At 38.4% G+C, this 18,380-nt stretch overlaps 2 protein-coding genes across 5 annotated transcripts in view; one reads left to right on the top strand and one right to left on the bottom strand.

The window, feature by feature from the left end:
* Positions 1 to 16,164, top strand: part of MYNN (myoneurin) — a 16,648-nt gene extending 484 nt beyond the window's left edge. The window contains exons 2-9 of one of the 4 annotated variants that reach the window (XM_026061621.1): positions 213 to 511; positions 3,334 to 4,136; positions 5,942 to 6,101; positions 6,840 to 7,018; positions 7,306 to 7,389; positions 7,799 to 7,885; positions 9,973 to 10,264; positions 15,993 to 16,164. In XM_026061621.1, the coding sequence (XP_025917406.1) occupies positions 246 to 511; positions 3,334 to 4,136; positions 5,942 to 6,101; positions 6,840 to 7,018; positions 7,306 to 7,389; positions 7,799 to 7,885; positions 9,973 to 10,241 (1,848 nt within the window). In that variant the 5' untranslated portion in view covers positions 213 to 245 and the 3' untranslated portion in view covers positions 10,242 to 10,264; positions 15,993 to 16,164. The other 3 variants (XM_026061613.1, XM_026061605.1, XM_026061629.1) reach the window with 3 other exon arrangements.
* Positions 16,165 to 16,248: 84 nt separating this feature from the next.
* LRRC34 (leucine rich repeat containing 34) overlaps positions 16,249 to 18,380 on the bottom strand; it is a 70,281-nt gene continuing 68,149 nt past the window's right edge. The window contains exons 15-16 of the mRNA XM_026061740.1: positions 17,919 to 18,045; positions 16,249 to 17,632 (exon numbers count right to left, since the gene is read on the bottom strand). Coding sequence (XP_025917525.1) covers positions 17,429 to 17,632; positions 17,919 to 18,045 — 331 coding nt within the window. The 3' untranslated portion in view covers positions 16,249 to 17,428. The remainder of the gene's footprint in view (positions 17,633 to 17,918; positions 18,046 to 18,380) is intronic.

The raw sequence follows: 18,380 nt of genomic DNA, 5'->3' as shown, positions 1-18,380 counted from the left end.
CTCTACTCTCGGCCCCTTTTCTTCTCCAGAAATAGCCGCTCCCCACGGCTATGTCCAGGTCCACGCGTGGCTCTGGCGCGTCCTGGCGGCGCGGCACGAACTGTGCTGCGTGGCCGCGGGCGGGTGTCAACACTGAGTCGTTTGTCAGGATGAACTTACTCCGCCGGGGAAACAAAAATCTAGCTTGTAAACCAGTTTCTTTTCTTTCCTAGGCCCGAGCAAAGAGGCGGCAGGTCATTATCAAAATGCAGTATTCTCACCACTGCGAGCACCTTTTAGAGAGACTGAACAAGCAGCGAGAAGCCGGCTTTCTTTGTGACTGCACCGTTGTTATCGGTGAATTCCAGTTCAAAGCACACAGAAATGTGCTCGCTTCTTTCAGCGAGTACTTTGGTGCATTTTACAGAGATGCTTCTGACAACAATGTTGTTCTGGATCAGACTCAAGTGAAAGCTGATGGATTCCAAAAACTCCTGGAATTTATTTATACGGGAAATTTAAACCTTGACAGGTAACATATGCTATTAAAGGCGGGGGGAAAGAAAATGGAAATGAACTTTGTGTTAAGGCAATACTGAATTTTTTGTTCTTTATAATAAGTTCTGGAGAAACAAATAGTAGCAGATATCTGTTAGCAAGTGAAGATCCTTCAATTATGTGTTTTAAAATACTGCCCGATATGTGTTTTTCAGGTGATAAGTAGCCTATTCTTTTCAGTCATCCACAACAAAAATACGTTGTCTGATATTTTACTGATAGTTTCATTCTCTGTCTCTCTCTGTTTGGATCAGAAGGAATTAAAAATCTTCAGTGATTTCTGGGAGAGAGAAGGATAAGTGTATTCTTTCTGAAGTTGGATTATAAGAGTCCATTTCTGAAGCGACACACAAACTTTATATGCAGTAGAAGCTAAAGTTTGAGAGATGAGGATAGTTACTGTTTTTAAAAACTACAGAAAAAGTATTTTCATCCTTTACTGTGTTGATGTTGTGCATGCTGCGTTACTTCCTATACAGCAAGCATTCTTTGTAGTGCTTCCCTCCCTCAGTTAGAGGGAGAAAAAAGAGATTATCCATCAACAGGGAAGTGTCGCTACTTAGAAGTCCATAGCCCAGTGGTGGCACCCTTTCCTTGATGTCCAGTGTCAAATGCATTTTAAAATAACTTTGTTGCCATCACTCATGCTTCATTATTTAAATACACGGACTCATGGTTTTTGTTCAAAATTAACTACAAGCACAAATAGTAATAGAGCAATATAAACGGTTATTTCTTAGTGATTTATGCTTTGCAAATTAAGTATGAACAGGAGCGTGCAGCGTTCTTGATGTCTGTCTGGATCTGCATTAGGATAGTTTCTGGATTTGTTTTGACAGCGGTTGAGGGCTCTGAGGCCAGAGGGAGATGAAAGTACTGTTGTCACTCAGGCAAACGCATCTGACTGAAGGTGATAGCTGCAGGTCTGCTAATGTGTATTCCTGCTCGTAATATCTCTCTTTAGGTGACTACTGCAACTGTCTGCAGAATCTGTTGTCTTTTGTGATGATGGGTGCACGAGTGAAACCATGGGATTTTACTTTGAACTCAGTGCTAGTATTAAACAAGATTAGTAAAACGGTTGTATCCACACACAAAGAATAGTTGTTCCTAGTTATTTATAGTCTGATTGAACTGCATCCACAGTGGCAAATGTTCAAAGCTGTTAATATAGCACCTTGATTGCTTTCTTAAACTAAAAAGGAACCAGACAATGTAAAGGTATTGCTTATTCTGCTATATTGTATTATAATGCAACTAAGCACAAAGAAAATGGGAATTTCTGCAGCACTGACAATATTTCCTTTTTAATACTATTGGTTATAGTTGTATTATAAAAATAGGCTTAAATTTGTATGCTTTTGCAGATGTCTAATTGTTAATCTCCTCTGTAGTTTTTATTCTTTGTTTGTATGTCCTTAAAATCTATTATATATCATATCATATAAGAGCCTATATCTTCATGTGCATTTTTATAGCAAATTAATACAACAGATAGGTGCTTTATTTTTGTTTGTAATTTGAACTGTGCAACTACACTGAATCAACCGGATTTTGCATTTAATGTATTCCAAGGAAAGTACTTAATTCTAAACTCATGATATTAACTTATTACTGCAGTTTGTTTTAAAGATATTGATTTTACGAACTTGTGCAGCCCTCTGCTACTGTAACTACTGCCTATGCCCTGAATGAAGAAGGCTTAAAAGAAAGACAGGAAGAGAGGAGAAAATAGGTGGACAAGAATAAAGGCAGGAAAGGAAGGCAGATAAGATGAAGAAAGAGAATGAAACATGGAAAAAGAAAACAGGGGTTAAAGGAGCACTAGTTGGTAAAAATCTGTTTTATTCACTTTAGTATTGTACATAACCTTGTCCAATTTTTTATGAATTAAGTATAAATACAAAAAGTAGGAAGAAACAAAAGATGAAAAAGAAAAGCAGTGAAGCCTAGCAAGTCAGCCCAGCTGTGGCATCATAACAACCTTCAAGTGGAAGGTTATTCCCGGTGCTGTTATGTGTTGTGAGCAATTGCTTTCTATAGTAATGGAGATGAGATCGTTTAGTTTTTCCGTATATGTAACAGATTGATAAGATGATGTTTACCATTGATATTCCTTTAAAGTGCTGTAAATCCCTAACTTCATTGGGGGTATATGTTGAATGTGTGCTACCTTTTTCAGATTATTTTTTTTTCTAAACCTTTGAGGCCTCTGTTGCAGGAACTGGAAAATACAGGGTAGTAGTTTAAAGAAGGACTTTACGGGTCTTAATGTTGTCTGTGTGTTGTTGATTCAAAGTAAAGACTCTTTGAAATCATTTTATAAAACAGGATTAACACCTGCTTCACAGAACAGCTGAGGTGAATACATTGTTTGTGAATTGCTTAAGATTTTTTGGCAGAAAGACTACAGAATGATAATTTTTGTATTATATTCTCTAGTGTTTTATCCCTTCGTACTGTGATTCCTGAGTGTTTTGGATCAACAAACTAATATCCAGCCTCACCACTTAATGACTGGACTTTTAACTTAAAATGGTACAAAAGCTATGTAAATGAAAATAAAAAATTTCGTTCTGTAGACCTGCAGACCCTACTAGACATGGGTCATCAGTTTGGGAGCAACTATCTTACTGTGATAAACACTAGATCAGATCTTGCTGCATTCATTTCATAGTTGCGTTTTCTGACAATGTAACTTTTCCTTAGCTCTGCTGTCTATATTTAATATGCTCGATAAAGAACAGGTTTTTGCTTTGTCCGGAATATTCTCACATAAGTCTTATTTTCTTGCAGCTGGAATGTTAAAGAAATTCACCAGGCTGCCGACTATCTCAAAGTAGAAGAAGTGGTCACTAAATGCAAGATAAAGATGGAAGACTTTGCTTTTATTGCTAATCCATCCTCTACAGAGACATCTAGTATCACTGGAAACATTGAAATGAATCAGCAGACTTGCCTTCTGACTCTCCGAGATTACAATAATCGGGAGAAAGCAGATGCTGCTTCTGCAGACTTGGTTCAACCACAAGCAAAGAAAGCAGCTTTAGAAAAGAAATCTGCTCAAACCAAAAAGCGAAAGAAGAATTTCAGCTCCCCCAAAAGCATACAGAATAAATCAGTACAATATCAGAATGATGCGGCTGAGAACGCATCCATTGAAATGTTCTTAGATGCTAATAAGCTGGCCACACAAATAACAGAACAGGCTGCCCAAGGCAGTGATAACTCTGAACTGCAGTTGTCATCTGTGGTGGAAAGTGAAACGCTGGCAGCACAAGATATCTTAGTTCAGACTCTTACAGCAAAACAAAAGCGGGGAAAGCCTCAGCAGAACTGTGCACTGAAAGAGCATTGTATGTCTAATATAGCCAGTGAAAAGAACACTTACCAGCTGGAGGGCTCAGGAGAAGAGCTTGATCAGAAGTACTCCAAAGCTAAACCAGTGTGCAACACGTGCGGAAAAGTCTTCTCAGAAGCCAGTAGCCTCCGTCGACACATGAGAATACACAAAGGAGTGAAACCATATGTGTGTCAGCTCTGTGGGAAGGCATTCACACAGTGCAATCAGTTAAAAACACATGTAAGAACTCACACAGGTAAGCTTCTGGCTTTGTCTTAATAGACTGTGAAATCTGTAATAATAGCATATGAATACATAACTAAAAAGATCTTTGTATGCATTTTGACTTTTGCCTTAGAAATTTTGTCTACTACAGGTATGTGTGTGGGGATAGTACCTGTACCCTGGTAGCATGAAATGTTTTAAAATAGAAACTGATTTAGTACTGAAAAATGTTAAATAGCCAGAGAGGACTTCAGTCTGAGCATCTTGATTTTCGGAAAGTCTCAGAGGAGCTGACTAGTCTTTCCTAATATATAAGTTTGGTAACACAGATAGGAAAAAAAAAAAATACATTCTTGTGACAAGTAGGTAATTTCTCCCATAGGTATCTCTTTAAAAGGTAGGGGAAACAGCTAAGTTAGTACAGCATTTGGAATTTCATTTAGTAAAATGTTTAGCTGAAATGTATGACGATGTTATGCTCTCTTCATTCAATCTCATTAGAAGTTTGCGTGGTATCAAGAGCTACTGGACAAAGCATGGAAGAAAAATCAATTATGAGCACTTAAATATTAAGACAACACCTCTGGCTTAGAAAGATTAYGAGCAGCAAATTGCTGGAGCCTGGGAAGATGTACTGGAGCAGTAGTATGCTTGCTTGTCTTTTTACATTCTTCCTTGCAGATTCCTACTGGAGACTTGGTCCTGGGTTAACTGGGTCTTCGAGCTGATCTGGTACAGCTGTTCTGCTATTGCCTCTGCTGCTGTACTTAACCTAGTGAGCAAGAGAGGGATGTTATTTACTTAGTTTTCTTCCTTTTGTGGCTGTTTTTCAGATTTCTGAAGTAATAGTGAAAAAGATGAAATTTTATTACTTTTGCTCTTTTGCTCTTCCCCCCTTTGGAAAACCCTGAGCTGAGGTCAGCAGTGGAGCTATATGTAGGGAAGCCATGAAGATGTGAAAGAGGTGAAGTAGGAGGTGCTGGGGTACAGCTGCTCTTTCAGTAGCCAAGGGAGAGGATTGCACATTTACCAGCCAGTGACTAACCAAAGATTCATATGTAAGATGAAACCTGTGAGCAAAATTCAGGGACAGTTTTCTGGTAGGAACGTCAGCTGCGCTTTCTACTTTTGAGGGTGTTGCACTTGAAATTTTTGCATGAATGGGTGGGGAATTTTAATGTATTGGTTGCTAGATGGCAAGTTAGATGTCTAATAGTTTTGTTTTTGAAGTTTTTATCTACGCAGTGTACTTCAGGATGGTTGTGTTCTTAGCTTGATTGTGCATTCTCCTAGAAATACAAGCACAGGCTCTTTTATATTGTCATCTAAGACTGTGGAGTTGCACAGTGCATTAGATGAGACCATGTTGACCACTAAGAACACGTGAATAGTCAGAACTACCTGTAGCATTCTACAGCAGATGCTAACGAAAAATTTGTGAGAACTAGAGAGTATGCTAAAGACTTTTTGTTTTACAGGCAAGAAAAAGCAGGTAATTTACTGGGTGTTCATCTCAAATATTGAGTATCGTGAACAGACATAACCAGCAAAATGTTTGGAAGTGTAGTAGTAGCATTCTCAAAACAATATGGGGAAAATGGCACTATTATAAACATTCATTACTTTTTTTCTCTCTCAAAAAGTAATATGTTCAAAAATGGTCTAGTATGTGCTGTATTCTGGGCAGGTGGCGCTTCAGTGGATTGGTTATAGGATGTTACAGGATGTTATTTGTAAGAAGTACTAGAACAGAGACTTGAGCTTTGATCAGATAAATAGATTGGAAAGCTTTCTTAGGTAAATGTAGAGAGTACACTTTTTCTTTTTTTAAACTAGGGGAGAAGCCATACAAATGTGAACTGTGCGACAAAGGCTTTGCTCAGAAATGCCAGTTAGTGTTCCACAGTCGGATGCATCATGGAGAAGAGAAACCATACAAATGTGATGTGTGCAATCTGCAGTTTGCGACATCAAGCAATCTAAAGATTCATGCCAGGTAGGCAAAAGTGGGATCCTGCAGATCTAAAGATGTTTATTCATACACTTGTTTAAACAGAGAGAACAATTCACTCCAGCATGAGCAGGAGTTAAATATTCACATAACTTGGTCATTTCTACTCCTCCTTTACTCTCAGGTCTTGTGTTGCATTGCATAATAGATATGTATGTCTGTGTACTTCCTCATTAGGGAAGTGATTTGCAATTTATGAATGTTGTGGCATTCACGCTGGTGTCTTTATGGCAATGACTGGATTTTTGTTTGTTTTGTTTTTTTAATCTCTTAACACAGACGAGGGAAGAGTTCCTTGGCAGGAAGCGAAACAGAACAGGTCTCACTGTTTGCTGCTGTCTGCATGGGACTATTTGTATTTTTTGGCAGGAGCACAAATGTCCCTTTATTAGGAATCATCCTTTTATCTTTCAGTATAGCGTAATGCAAAACTTGCCGAGCTCTCATGCTGAATGTTGTGTGCAATGCCTATAGTTCAATTTAGCTGCCACTGAAATCATTGATACTCTAGTTGCTGGTGTCAATAGAACAGTGAATTTTACTCAGTGAGAAACTGCTAACTCAAACCCAAACTCCAGGTCAGTTTTTTTAGTTCATGGAACATTAGCACAAGGAAATCCCGGGATAAAGTACTGACTGAGGCACCACCGAGTTCCTTTAATCACAGGTGTCGTTTCCCTGTCTGCCGTAAGAGCCCTCCCTAATGCGCATGTTTGTTCACAGGAAGCATAGTGGCGAGAAGCCCTATGTGTGTGACCGGTGTGGTCAGCGGTTTGCTCAGGCCAGCACGCTCACCTACCACGTGCGTCGCCACACAGGGGAGAAACCTTATGTGTGTGACACTTGTGGAAAAGCCTTTGCTGTGTCAAGTTCTCTCATCACCCATTCCCGAAAACATACAGGTAAGGGGAGACAGAACACCGAGATACCCGAACAGGCCTGATGAGGGAGGACTGGCCGCCTGCAGAGAGGACAGAGATAAGCGATGGTCAGGAAAACTCTAGACTAGGATTATCTGGGAGTTACCTCTGGTGTTTTCATCCATCAGTTCCTTTCTCAGGTTCTTTCCCTTTGACTTCAATTTAGGGACTTCTTTTCTCATTGGACATTGCCTCTGTTTCATTTTAATTTGTCTTTTGTGTATTCTGGTTTATATATTGTAATAACAAACTCCTTGTGTTTCCTTTAGGAGAGAAGCCATATATCTGTGGCATTTGTGGAAAGAGTTTTATTTCCTCTGGAGAGCTCAATAAACATTTTCGGTCCCATACAGGTCAGTTTCCAGACAGGCTGCTTCCTGCAAAATAAATAATTTTCTACATTCACTCAACTTGTGCTGTACTTAAATTAAAAGACTATACTATTTTCATCTATCTCTATGTTAACATAATTTAAAGAAACTACTTGTGATTTGTTTTAAGTTGCATTTTTCAGACTAATATCTAACAGCTTAGGTACTGATGTATTATCATTGCTTTACTTCCAACATAATATATATTTTTTTCCATCTATTTTTCTGCAAATGCTTTTATTATAAATACAGACACAGACAAAATAACGTACAGTTGCAAAGTCACATATTAAGATATAACTTTGAAATCTTATCCTAGGTATATAACTGTGTTTTCTTTTGATTTCACAATTATATTCTTCAGTTCTAATCGCCAAACCCATTTTTTCAGGTGAAAGACCATTTATCTGTGAATTGTGTGGAAATTCTTACACAGATATAAAAAATCTCAAGAAGCACAAAACAAAAGTTCACACAGGTGAGTCCTTCGTGTAAAGAAAGGTTAACACATTGCACTGACTGTTTTTATTGTTCCACGCTGAATAACTTTTTTTTTTCGATCAAATAGGACTGAAATTAGGAAAGAAAGGGTTTTTTTGGATAGGTCTGTTTAGTGCCAAAAGCATTTGCCTTAGAGACAGCCAAACCTTTTAAAGCGCAAAGCATGTGCTAAGTAGATTAAGACAAAGCATTTGTCTTGTTATAGGAAACACTTTTTGATCAACAGGGAAGTGGATTGCTGCTGACAAGAATCTTCCTATGTAAATACTTACTCTCTTGTCCTAGTAAACTGTGAGAGGTTTTCATATTAAGGTATAGTCTGAATTGTAGATTTTATTTTATATATTTTTTAAACCTCTTCCTAATCTATTTTAGGAGGAGTCTGCCCTTACAAAGGTAATAATTGAGGTGAACAAGGCATACTGGTTACAAGAATTTCTTTGCTTCTTGAAGGCCCAAGTATTTTTAATGCAACTGTGAAAGACTTTTTTTTTTTAATATATATACACAGTCAACTTTAATCCAAGTCTGAGCTGGATTAGCAAACGCACAAGATCGGACAGCTGGCAGAATGTTCCCAGCTGTGAACGCTGCCCTAAAAAGACTTTTCAAATACATCTAATTCCTATTCTAGATATCAGATTTTGATTAGGAAGAAATTTGATATGTTACTTAGGTACAAAGCATAGAGATGTTCAGATAATAGAGCCAGCCTCTTTCAACACTGTCTCCATATGCCTCATTATCTGTCCATCCTTAAGTGTATTAACCATAAGTTCCTTGCCTCTGTCATATGGAAAAAGAAATAATAGGTATCTGTGTATGTCTGGACTGGGACAGATGGAGCAGTTTAGGGAGAGACTGGGAAGAAAGAGTTGTAGGCAGAGGCAGCCCTGAAGGTCAAAGGCTTTGCRAAGCCCCACGCAGGCAGGCCGCAGTGCAGCTGGAAGCCGGCGGGCGGTGAGGCAGGCAGCGAGCTTGGCGAGTGCCCGGGAGGATACAGGCAGGCAGCGAGGCAACGCAAGTCAGCCCTAATGGAGAGAGGCAAGGCAGATAGGAACACTTCACCACTAGGATAACAGGCTTTAGAGAGCACTTGCAGCATGTTATTAATATCCTTTGTGGCCTCATCAGAAAGCCCTCCCAAAGCGGTAGTAGACTGCATTCAGACAGGAAGGCTGTTAAGAGTCTGTTAACAGGATTTCACTTAAGAATGGAAAATTGTTTTTCAAGTGACTGGATAAAAACAGAACTGTTTTCTTCCAAAGAAGTTTATGGATGATATGTTGTGCATTGCTATTCCAATTAGAAGATGCTTGATGTGGCCATGATTCTCAGATTTTCTGGTGGAAAATCTCAAGGAAACCTTAATTACATTTTCCCCAAAGCTCCTCTGTTAAGTGTGGTGTTAAGGATTTGTTATCTTCTGTGCCATGTCAAGTAGAGATCTAGTTGGAATGTGTCATCTGTCTATTTGTTATGCTACAAGCAGCAGAGAACGTGATTGTCAGTGCTGAGATTGTATTTACAGCTTATTCTGGCTTTACTGCGCACTGAAGTCACTGATAGCCCAACTGCCCAGGCAGTCTCTGAGACACCAAATGACTGTTTAGACAATCAGGTGAAAAGGAATTTGCAGGATTTGCGTAGCAGCTTTGGAACATTTCTTCGGACAGCCTTAAACCCAGAGGGATGGTGCCTGTAAAGAAAGTCATGAGGGGTAGTGAGATGACACTGCAGTTAGAACCAACAAGGTAATCTGATAGTGACTGAGAGTCTTGTTAAGATGAATATAATCATTCAAGCATTTATATTTTTGAGTTGGACTTGTTCTTTTTATTCTTCTGTGTAAAGACACACTTGGAGTGCTGTCTTTCATTTCTCTTTGAGTTGTGCTATCTACGGTCAGATTTCTAATAGCAGTTAGTTCATGTTCACCGAGAGTAAGAATGACTCGCTCAGTTCTTTCTAATAATTGTTCTTCCATCATCTGCAAAGTTCTTCCATACATGAATTGCTGCAAAAGAAATGCTTTGGAAAATTTGGGTTGTTTTTTCCTACCAGGATCTGAAACCCCTCCTGATTCCAATACACTTGAGAATTCTTTCAATGAACAAGAATCCATTCAGAATCAGAAAAGTCCTTTATCAGAGTCTGTAGATGTGAAGCCCTCTGAGATGTCTTTACCACTTCCTCTTCCCATTGGGACTGACGACCATCAGATGCTGCTTCCTGTGACGGGTAGTCAGTCTCCTTCATCAGAAACATTACTAAGATCTGCTGTGACTGGATATTCAGAACCTCAGTTTATTTTCTTGCAGCAGTTGTACTGACACTGCAGTATGGAGCCAACAAGGTAATCCGGTAGTGAACTTGCAGACCTTTGGTAAGCTGAACATAATCATTCAAGCAGTTACTTTTCTGAGTTGGACTTGTTCTTTTTTTTTCTTCTGTGTAAAGACACTTGTAAGGCATCTCCACTGTGCAGTGCTGCCTTTCATTTCTTGTTGAATTGTGCTAATCTACAAGCAAATTTTTAATTGCAGTTAACACTGATTTCCAGGAGATTATTCCTTTCTAGCAATACCTGCCTTAAGAATTCTCAAATATGTTAATGCATTTTGGAGATCTCCTCCAGTGTTCCTGCTCATCTGATTTGTCACAATGTCATTTGAGAGCAGACATTTTAAGCCATATTTATTAGTTTAAGAATATTAGCCCAGATGTATGAGGGGAAAAAAATCGTAATTCAGATGTACTAACAAGCTTGTACTCCTACATTCCAAGGTGATATAAGGGAGTACATGATGGAAGGTAGGCCAGTGCTCTGGGGAGGTGCTTGCAAAGAATTACTGCAGTCTGCCAGAAGTAGCTGTCTTCAGCTGAAGTCTGACCAGAGGGAAGGAAAACTTTGGGTAAATGTCCCTGACAAGGCAAGTAAAGGAAGTGTGGTTTTTTTTTGTTTTTTTTTTTTTGTTTTTTTTTTTGTTCCCATAGTTTGGTAAGTCAGAGGGAGGTAACATAATGACATACGTACCCAGTGGGTATTCTTTCCACGATGTCACTCACTTTTTTTTAAGCGAAGCCAACACTGTTGTACCTTGTCCCAGCTTTTTTTCACACCCCTAAAATCCTGTGTTTTGGCACAAATAGCAGCCTTTGCTCAAAAGGAGAGCTGGAACATGAGTATTGTAGATGAGACAAAAAGATGCACCAACTTAATTAATTGTGAGGCATGAATCATAGTTTCATAATAATCATTTCTGTTACAGTAGTGTTTCTCACTGTGTTAGTAGGTACAACAGAGGAAATAGATCCTTCCCTTCACTGAGCAAATACTACTTTAATGCTAAATTGAGGGGGCATTAAGGAAGGATACAACAGAGCAGATAGATATTTTTCTGGTCAAGGATTTATCAAAGTATGACTGATTTGTTTTAATTGAAGTATTTATGAATTGCATTATGTGTCATGTCACTTATCCACAGTAACTTCATAAAATTGTTATTTAGCAAGACCCATGTAAAAGTATGTTTAATTACCAGCAATCTGAATTAAAAATAATAGCAACATTTTTAGTGTCCTGATAGGGTTGTCAGTTAAAGTCTAGTTGACAAAATAGGAGTATTTTTATATGCCATTCTTCCAGTTTGTGCCATTATTAGCATAATGTGAGCATTATTTAAGTAATCATCAAATAGTAAGGAAACAGTCATACAACTGTACCAACAATACATTTAAAGATATTTATTTGTTGGTTAGTTACTTGGTGCTAGCATTTTATTTCCACTGATGCCTTGTGTTCAGACACTGATAAATAGAAGAGCATAGGAGATACCTCTTATCTGAATCTGTTTTACATGGAGTAATAATTAATCTGCACCTTAATTAAACAGCCTTGTGAAAAATTTCATGGAGGATTTCATTTAAATGTTTTGTAAACAGTCCCTTGACTCCTGAGCGTGACTGGATTTTTTCTCTTCCTACATGTTGGTACTTGTAAAGTAGTAGACCTTTAACTTCTTTGTGTTGATCATCCTAGGTTGTGGCATGTGTAAAAAAAAAAAAAAAAAAATTCTTGCTTCTTGATCACATTTTATGCTTTAACATTACTGTTAAAGTCTACCATGCATAGCATCAAGTACAACCCTGTTCCCCAGGAATATTCTTATCACAGGCATCTATAACTGTGTTCACTGATGCTGATTCTTGCCATTCATTTCTGACCTTTATTTATTTTCTTTGCTTATCCATACTACAACATTTGAGCAGCTGATGTCCTTTATAATGCTGGCAAAGGACAATGGATGAAGTTCTCTGATTTTGTGTTGGGCATCCCTTCAGACCCCACCACTGCTGCTTTTAAGCTTTTTTTTGTTGTTGATGTAATACCTGAAGGATTCCTTTGTCAGCTCCATTTACAACTGAAGAATCACAGAGATCAGGATCCTGACTCTGTGTAACAAAAGTGAACTCTACATAGCTTGTCCTGAGCTTCCTCACTGCTTTTTCTGTCTGAAAATATAGTAAAATCTTTGGATAGACATACCTTTAGTCATGAGTACTGCAAAAAGAACATCATCATGCAATTAGTAAATTCATATTTAAACATCTGTGGAAGATAAACTAATGATATGCTGCTGTAACCTGAGGAAAAGTATGTGAAGAATAACATATCCAGGATATATGACCACAAGTGAGAATTAGTTTTGGAAAAAATTCACATTCCTACATAGAAAATGCATTCCATAACAATGTTTGTTTGGACTGTTTTTATATTTCTAAAACTATAGCTTATTACTGTATTCTTAGATTTCAGACTTTTTAAAAAAAAACACAGTGCTTAGATTTATACAGGATCTTGTTTAGATACTTATAACAGTAACATTTGCTTTATTACTCATTTAATTTTCTTTATAGACAAGAAGCTAATCATTATTTTTTACAAGACAACAATTTTAACCTTTCTTAATAGAATACACAGGCTTGTAGTTTTGTCTTGGAGCAATAATTTAGTGACCTGTACTCTCAAGTCCCCATCTGAGAGTCTTAATTCTTATCCTCATCTTTTGTGAAGATATCTCAGCTGCTGAGGTATGGTCTCCTTTAACTGTATTCATTTACTAGAATATAGTTTTTTAGATATCTATAATTTGTAGGAGTGTTCAGGCTGGGTGCTGTAGGACCTGAAGAGGCAGGTCTGTATTGGATCTTTTGCCGATGCACAGAAATCAGCTGCACATCTGATTCCTAGGCTTAAGGGTTCCAGGTTCATTTTGGAGGTACAAGGTGTAAAACGGTATTGATAATTTGTGTGAGGGAATAATATGGGAAAACATGGAATCTTTTCAGGCATACTTCTCCCTCCTGAGACCTACCTGCAAAATGAAGAGGGAGTATTAACAATTTCAGTATCAGTAAATTGGAGAAAATCACATGATTTGTCTCAGCGAGACCATCGTTTCATACTATCTCAGTCAAGTTTGCACTGAAGTCAGTGCAAGTTTGGCCTGATTAGGTTATCTGCCTCTAGAAACTTATGAATTGGCTGTTCTGAAATACTTATGCTAGAATAACTCCTTGTTAACTCACTTGCTTCAGAATTTGTGCCTAGATGCGGGTACGGAGCATGGCAACTTTTCTGAAGTAATACATTTCAAGAAATGTTCAAGTATGGACAAGTTCCATGTAAAGGATTTCAGAGCTGTGGTCTTGGAGAGGCTATTGATAAGCCTTACAGAACTAAGTTCAGATAAGGACTAATAACTGATTTTTTGTTAAGTTATTTTTGAAGTATCTTTCATGTATATACAATTTTTCCTTTGTTATTTGTATATAGCTCAACTCTCAATTTTATAATCCCCTGGGAAGGGAGGGAGTTGTACATATTTAGCCTGAAGTGTTTTATGTTAGACTTTAATAAACTTGTTTTGTAACTTTCCCTCACCTTGTGTCTGCTGTTTATAACTGCAAGGGGTAGCAATGAGAGGAGGAGGGAAGCAGTCTAACATAACCACCACCAAAGGACCCAGTCGCAAGGACACGAGGCAGCCCTCTGCACAGCATGTAACACAGCGAGGATTATTACTTCTTATTCGTGGCAGCAAAAATACCTGATTCTTCTGATATATAGAAAATATTTTGGGTCTGCTCAAATTAATCTAGTGTAATTGCTCTTGAGAATGGTGAAAGGTTAATTCTTTTTTCCCCCATGGTTGTTTTAAGGTTTGGGGGGTGTTTTTACACAGTGCTTTGAAGATATACTTTTTAGGCTAAAATAGATGTTAAGTGAATTTCTCTATGAGAATATGTATCTTATTTTTGCTAAGGCGCGTTGTTTTACAGAAGGTGATCTTTCTTTATGTCTGGTGGCTAGATCACAGAGTAGGACTTACTGGACCTGCTGGATTAGTCATTTTCCTTCCCTTTTAAATGGGGCCAAAATACTGCTTTTCTGCAGAGTGCTGTGAGTTCTGGAGGCAGATTTTGCTTTTTTTTTTGTTTGCTTTTCTGTCTAGAAAAGGATTATTCTTGCTTTGGCTACTAGAATAACATATTCACAAGAACATAGTAAAAGTTTCAAGCCTAGGTAAATTATCTCATTCAAAAGAATACAAAATGCTGCTTTTAATAGTGTGAGGGCTTGGTTATCAGAGAAAGAAAAGCAATAAATGTCTATGGCAGAGGTTTCTTCAAGAAATACAGTATTCTACATAATCACTTTAGTTTGCAGGAAGCTGTTTATATGAAATTCAGTAAGAATTACTCTGCAGCCCTTTCTTACAAAGGAATATCGAAGTTAACTACAACATGTAAGCTATTTATTTTTGTTGATACTGTCAATAAAGGGCCAAACATTTTGTTGTTAAATAAGCATTCAGGTAGAGGAAAAATATTTCAGAAACACATGCCAGTACTCTTCAAAGTAGGTGCCCTTTATCCTGTGATATTTGGTGTATGACACTGTTGCCATCTTACCTCATCTACTAAAAAACAACAAAAAAAACACACACTGCTGTTGGTATAGTCCCAGTTCCCTGTTATTACAGCAGTTTAAGTTGACAGTTGCAACTAATACMGTTCATAAATGTAATATAAGACTTAATTTGAGCAATAAAATTAGTCTGGACTTAATATACAGGACAAGAGAAGGAAAAAATGTGGGAAAATTATACCTTAGTATGACTCTCACATTGATCTTTCTGGCAATAAACTCTATAATCGAAGTCCCAGTACTGAGAATACTCYCTTCAGACTATCAGAGTATAATCTGCAATGCTCTAAAGAGCAACACTCAAAAAAAAAAAGTTTGATAATGCAGACCCACATTATAGCATACCCACTCTATTAAAAAGTCTGAATTTTTATAGCATGAAATCCTCAAACAATAAGTTCTGCATATCCTCAACTTTTGCTTTCCTTGCACTGTTCTTCCTGTGCAAGAACAGTTACAATCCAGAACAGGGCTCCCACACTGTGCAACCTGTGGACTTTGTGCTGAATAGGATGACCACAAGTTATGAGGTCCCTACGCAGACCACAGCRAGAATTTGTTTCTAGGGTGCTGCTCTGCATCCACCTTTTGGGTGTCACATCCGTTAAGCTGCTCTGTGAAGAGACCATGGGGACTTCTGCTCTGGGGGGGGGAGTGAACTTGATCAGCTCTCACAGCTGGCTCTGGCAGGCCAGAAGGCTGAGGGAGTGGAGAGTCCTCCCTGTCAACTTGTGTGCAGTAAAGCAACCATAACTGTCCTGCAGGGTCACCTCTACGTCCCCTAATGACACCRAGAGCTTTTTGGAGTAATAGACTTGGACTAATTTGTGTTCTAAAAGGGGGGGGGTGGATATGCACAACAGCTGTTAGCACCACCTTGGTCACTTCCCCCTGATAAAGGGTATCCATTAGCACCTCCCTGGTTAAGGCCACCATTATGGTAATGCAGAATTAAAACATCAGCAGTTACTTAGCTGCTTTTTAGATATATTGTTGAAATCTTTTTCTTACTTTGATCTCCTAGATCTTCTGCCTGCACCCACATTTAAGGATTAATTTGTTGCTTATTATTTATATTCATTTTTATCAGGCATGTTCAGGAATGCAGAAGATGATTGCACTAGTGAAAGTCTTTAAGCAAACCARTGCTGTCCTATTTGGTCACTTTTCCTGTATAGGAGCATAGACCTAGTCACTTCTACAGGTATGAGCAGTGAGTGGAAAAAGGAAACTATCCAAACCATTAAACAACTTAACTACCATCACATGCATATGTTGTCTTTTTCATGTGTCAGAGTTGCCACCTGATTAGTGATATGAAACTTTTTAAAGTGTTTAAAAGACAGGAAAAACACCAGGTTTAGTTTTGTTTTTCATTTTGTAGTACAAGAAACAACTCCATGCTGCAAGTTAAATATCATTAATRTGCCAGCAAACTAGGTTCATTAGCTTTAAGTATTAGTAAAAACTTTGAAGTTCCTGCATTATTTTGGCTAAATGCTCAAGTTCAGTTACCTTTGTTTAAAAAAGAAAAAAAAAGTGACACTTGGAAAACCAAAAGCATGCCATTAACATGTAAAAGGAGGGAGAGRATATGGAGCACACTGGAGACAAATGAATTTACCCAAACCCCCTCAGCTTCTACAGGAATCTTGTTCCACAGCATATCTGATTTGCTCTCAAGCAAAGCTGCTGCCCAGCTGCAGCCTAGACCACAAGTTTGTATCTGTTTGACCTGCCTGGCTGTACTCCAGGCTGTTTGAGATGCAGTAGCATCACCTGTGGGCTCTCCCAGGTAGGTGGAAGCCTGACTGCAGTCTGCAGCCAGGCAGGGCAGCAGCAGCTCTGCTCTGCAGCGGCCCTAGGGAAGAGCACGCTTCAGGCATGATGCTCTGTATCCACAGGCCCTGCTGCTGCTCTGAACCAGCCCCCACATATTTCTTAGATAAGAAGCACTTGATACAATCCTAAACTGAGAAAGTCTCCGAAACAGCACTGAGTAGTTCAGCTGCAAGAGCTTAATTCACCATCTGGAAATGCACTGCTGTGGTCTAAACTACATTACCTCTGTGGTCTGTGACTGTTATATTCCCCATTACTTCCAGGAATGCCTAGTACTACTCTTAGTGCGTTATGCCATTTTGAAAGTATTTTTCCTCTTAGTGTGTTACTCCAATAAATTCATCTATTACCAGGGAGCCCTGGAACTACTTCTAATCACAGTAAGACAAAGAGATAATGTGTGCAATAGAAAGGACTGCAGCAAAAGCAATGCATTTTCATATCAATAGGCTTTTAATAGGTTGGGCATTATTTAGCAACAGATTTTAAGGTCACTACATACTGGAGACATTTGGTTTGATATTTTAATCATTAATGCCTTTTTCAAGTGTTTTTAGATTCCTTCCGGACTAAAGGTTCTAAAGAAACAACGTGTAGCAAGTCTGATATAGACGTAGTCTATTTTACTAGAAACAGGATAGAAAAAACTCAAGCATATGCAAGTGTATCAAAGTGCCACCTTACTCACAAGTACTCTGAAACAGCTCCAATTGCAAGACTGGCATTAGCATCTTTGTTCTTCATCTTCCCACAACTTGGTGTCCAGTAGTAATGCTTCTTGAGGCCATGGGAGACCTCTGCAAGGTGAATGTGCCCATCCACTTCATATGGTTCCACATCTGTACAGTTAGGCTTCAAGCGGCCAGTCTGAATTAATTCTGAAAATGCCTGAAATKAATAAAAACAGAGTTCTGACACAGAATATTCTACAAGGATGCTCTACCCATCCACTTGACTACAAGGAAGACTCTAGAAGATACCACAGGCTAAGCAAGTACTTGATTGTTCCCGTCTGCTGATGTCCAGTGAATCTCTGGTCATCAGAGCACCATAYTATAATAATAAAATGGTACATCAGGTATCTTATCCACTAGCTGGTGTAGTCTTCCCACTGATTATAATACATAAATAAATAAAACAGCCCTCTTAGAAGAGTTCAGAAGTGAACACTTACCATACAGGTGGCTTCATCAAATTTGTTCCCCCAAATGTAAATATAAGAAAGTTCCATGTTTGTTTTCATTGAATCTGAAAGAGCTACAAGTCCTTTGCCGCTTATATTGTTGCTTGCTACTGATAACCTGATAAACAGAGAAAATGATTATGCAAGTACCTGCCAAAGCATTGAGTTCCCATCTGTTAGTTTTATATAGTTACTAATATGTAGTAGGTCAGGTCCTATTATAAAAATCCTTTTCAGGTTGCTAAAGCAGTTTGGACTATGGAATTGCACTATTTCTCAGAGCACTTCCTTGACTCATGCAGCGAGGTTATTCACTATTCATTTCTTCAGTGTCACTGACTTACTGCATGGTGGCCAGGTCTTGTGTTTAGTTTGCTTTGAAGCCCAAGCCTTGGCACTGACCCAGGTTAAGCTTTGATCTTCGTGGAGTGGCAGTTATTTTTATATTAGCRA

Source organism: Apteryx rowi, unplaced genomic scaffold, assembly GCF_003343035.1.
Source record: "Apteryx rowi isolate R43461 unplaced genomic scaffold, aptRow1 scaffold_10, whole genome shotgun sequence".
Taxonomy (NCBI): Eukaryota; Metazoa; Chordata; class Aves; order Apterygiformes; family Apterygidae; genus Apteryx; species Apteryx rowi.
Note: the sequence above shows the minus strand (reverse complement) of the source record. Positions and strands in the feature narration are given on the sequence as shown.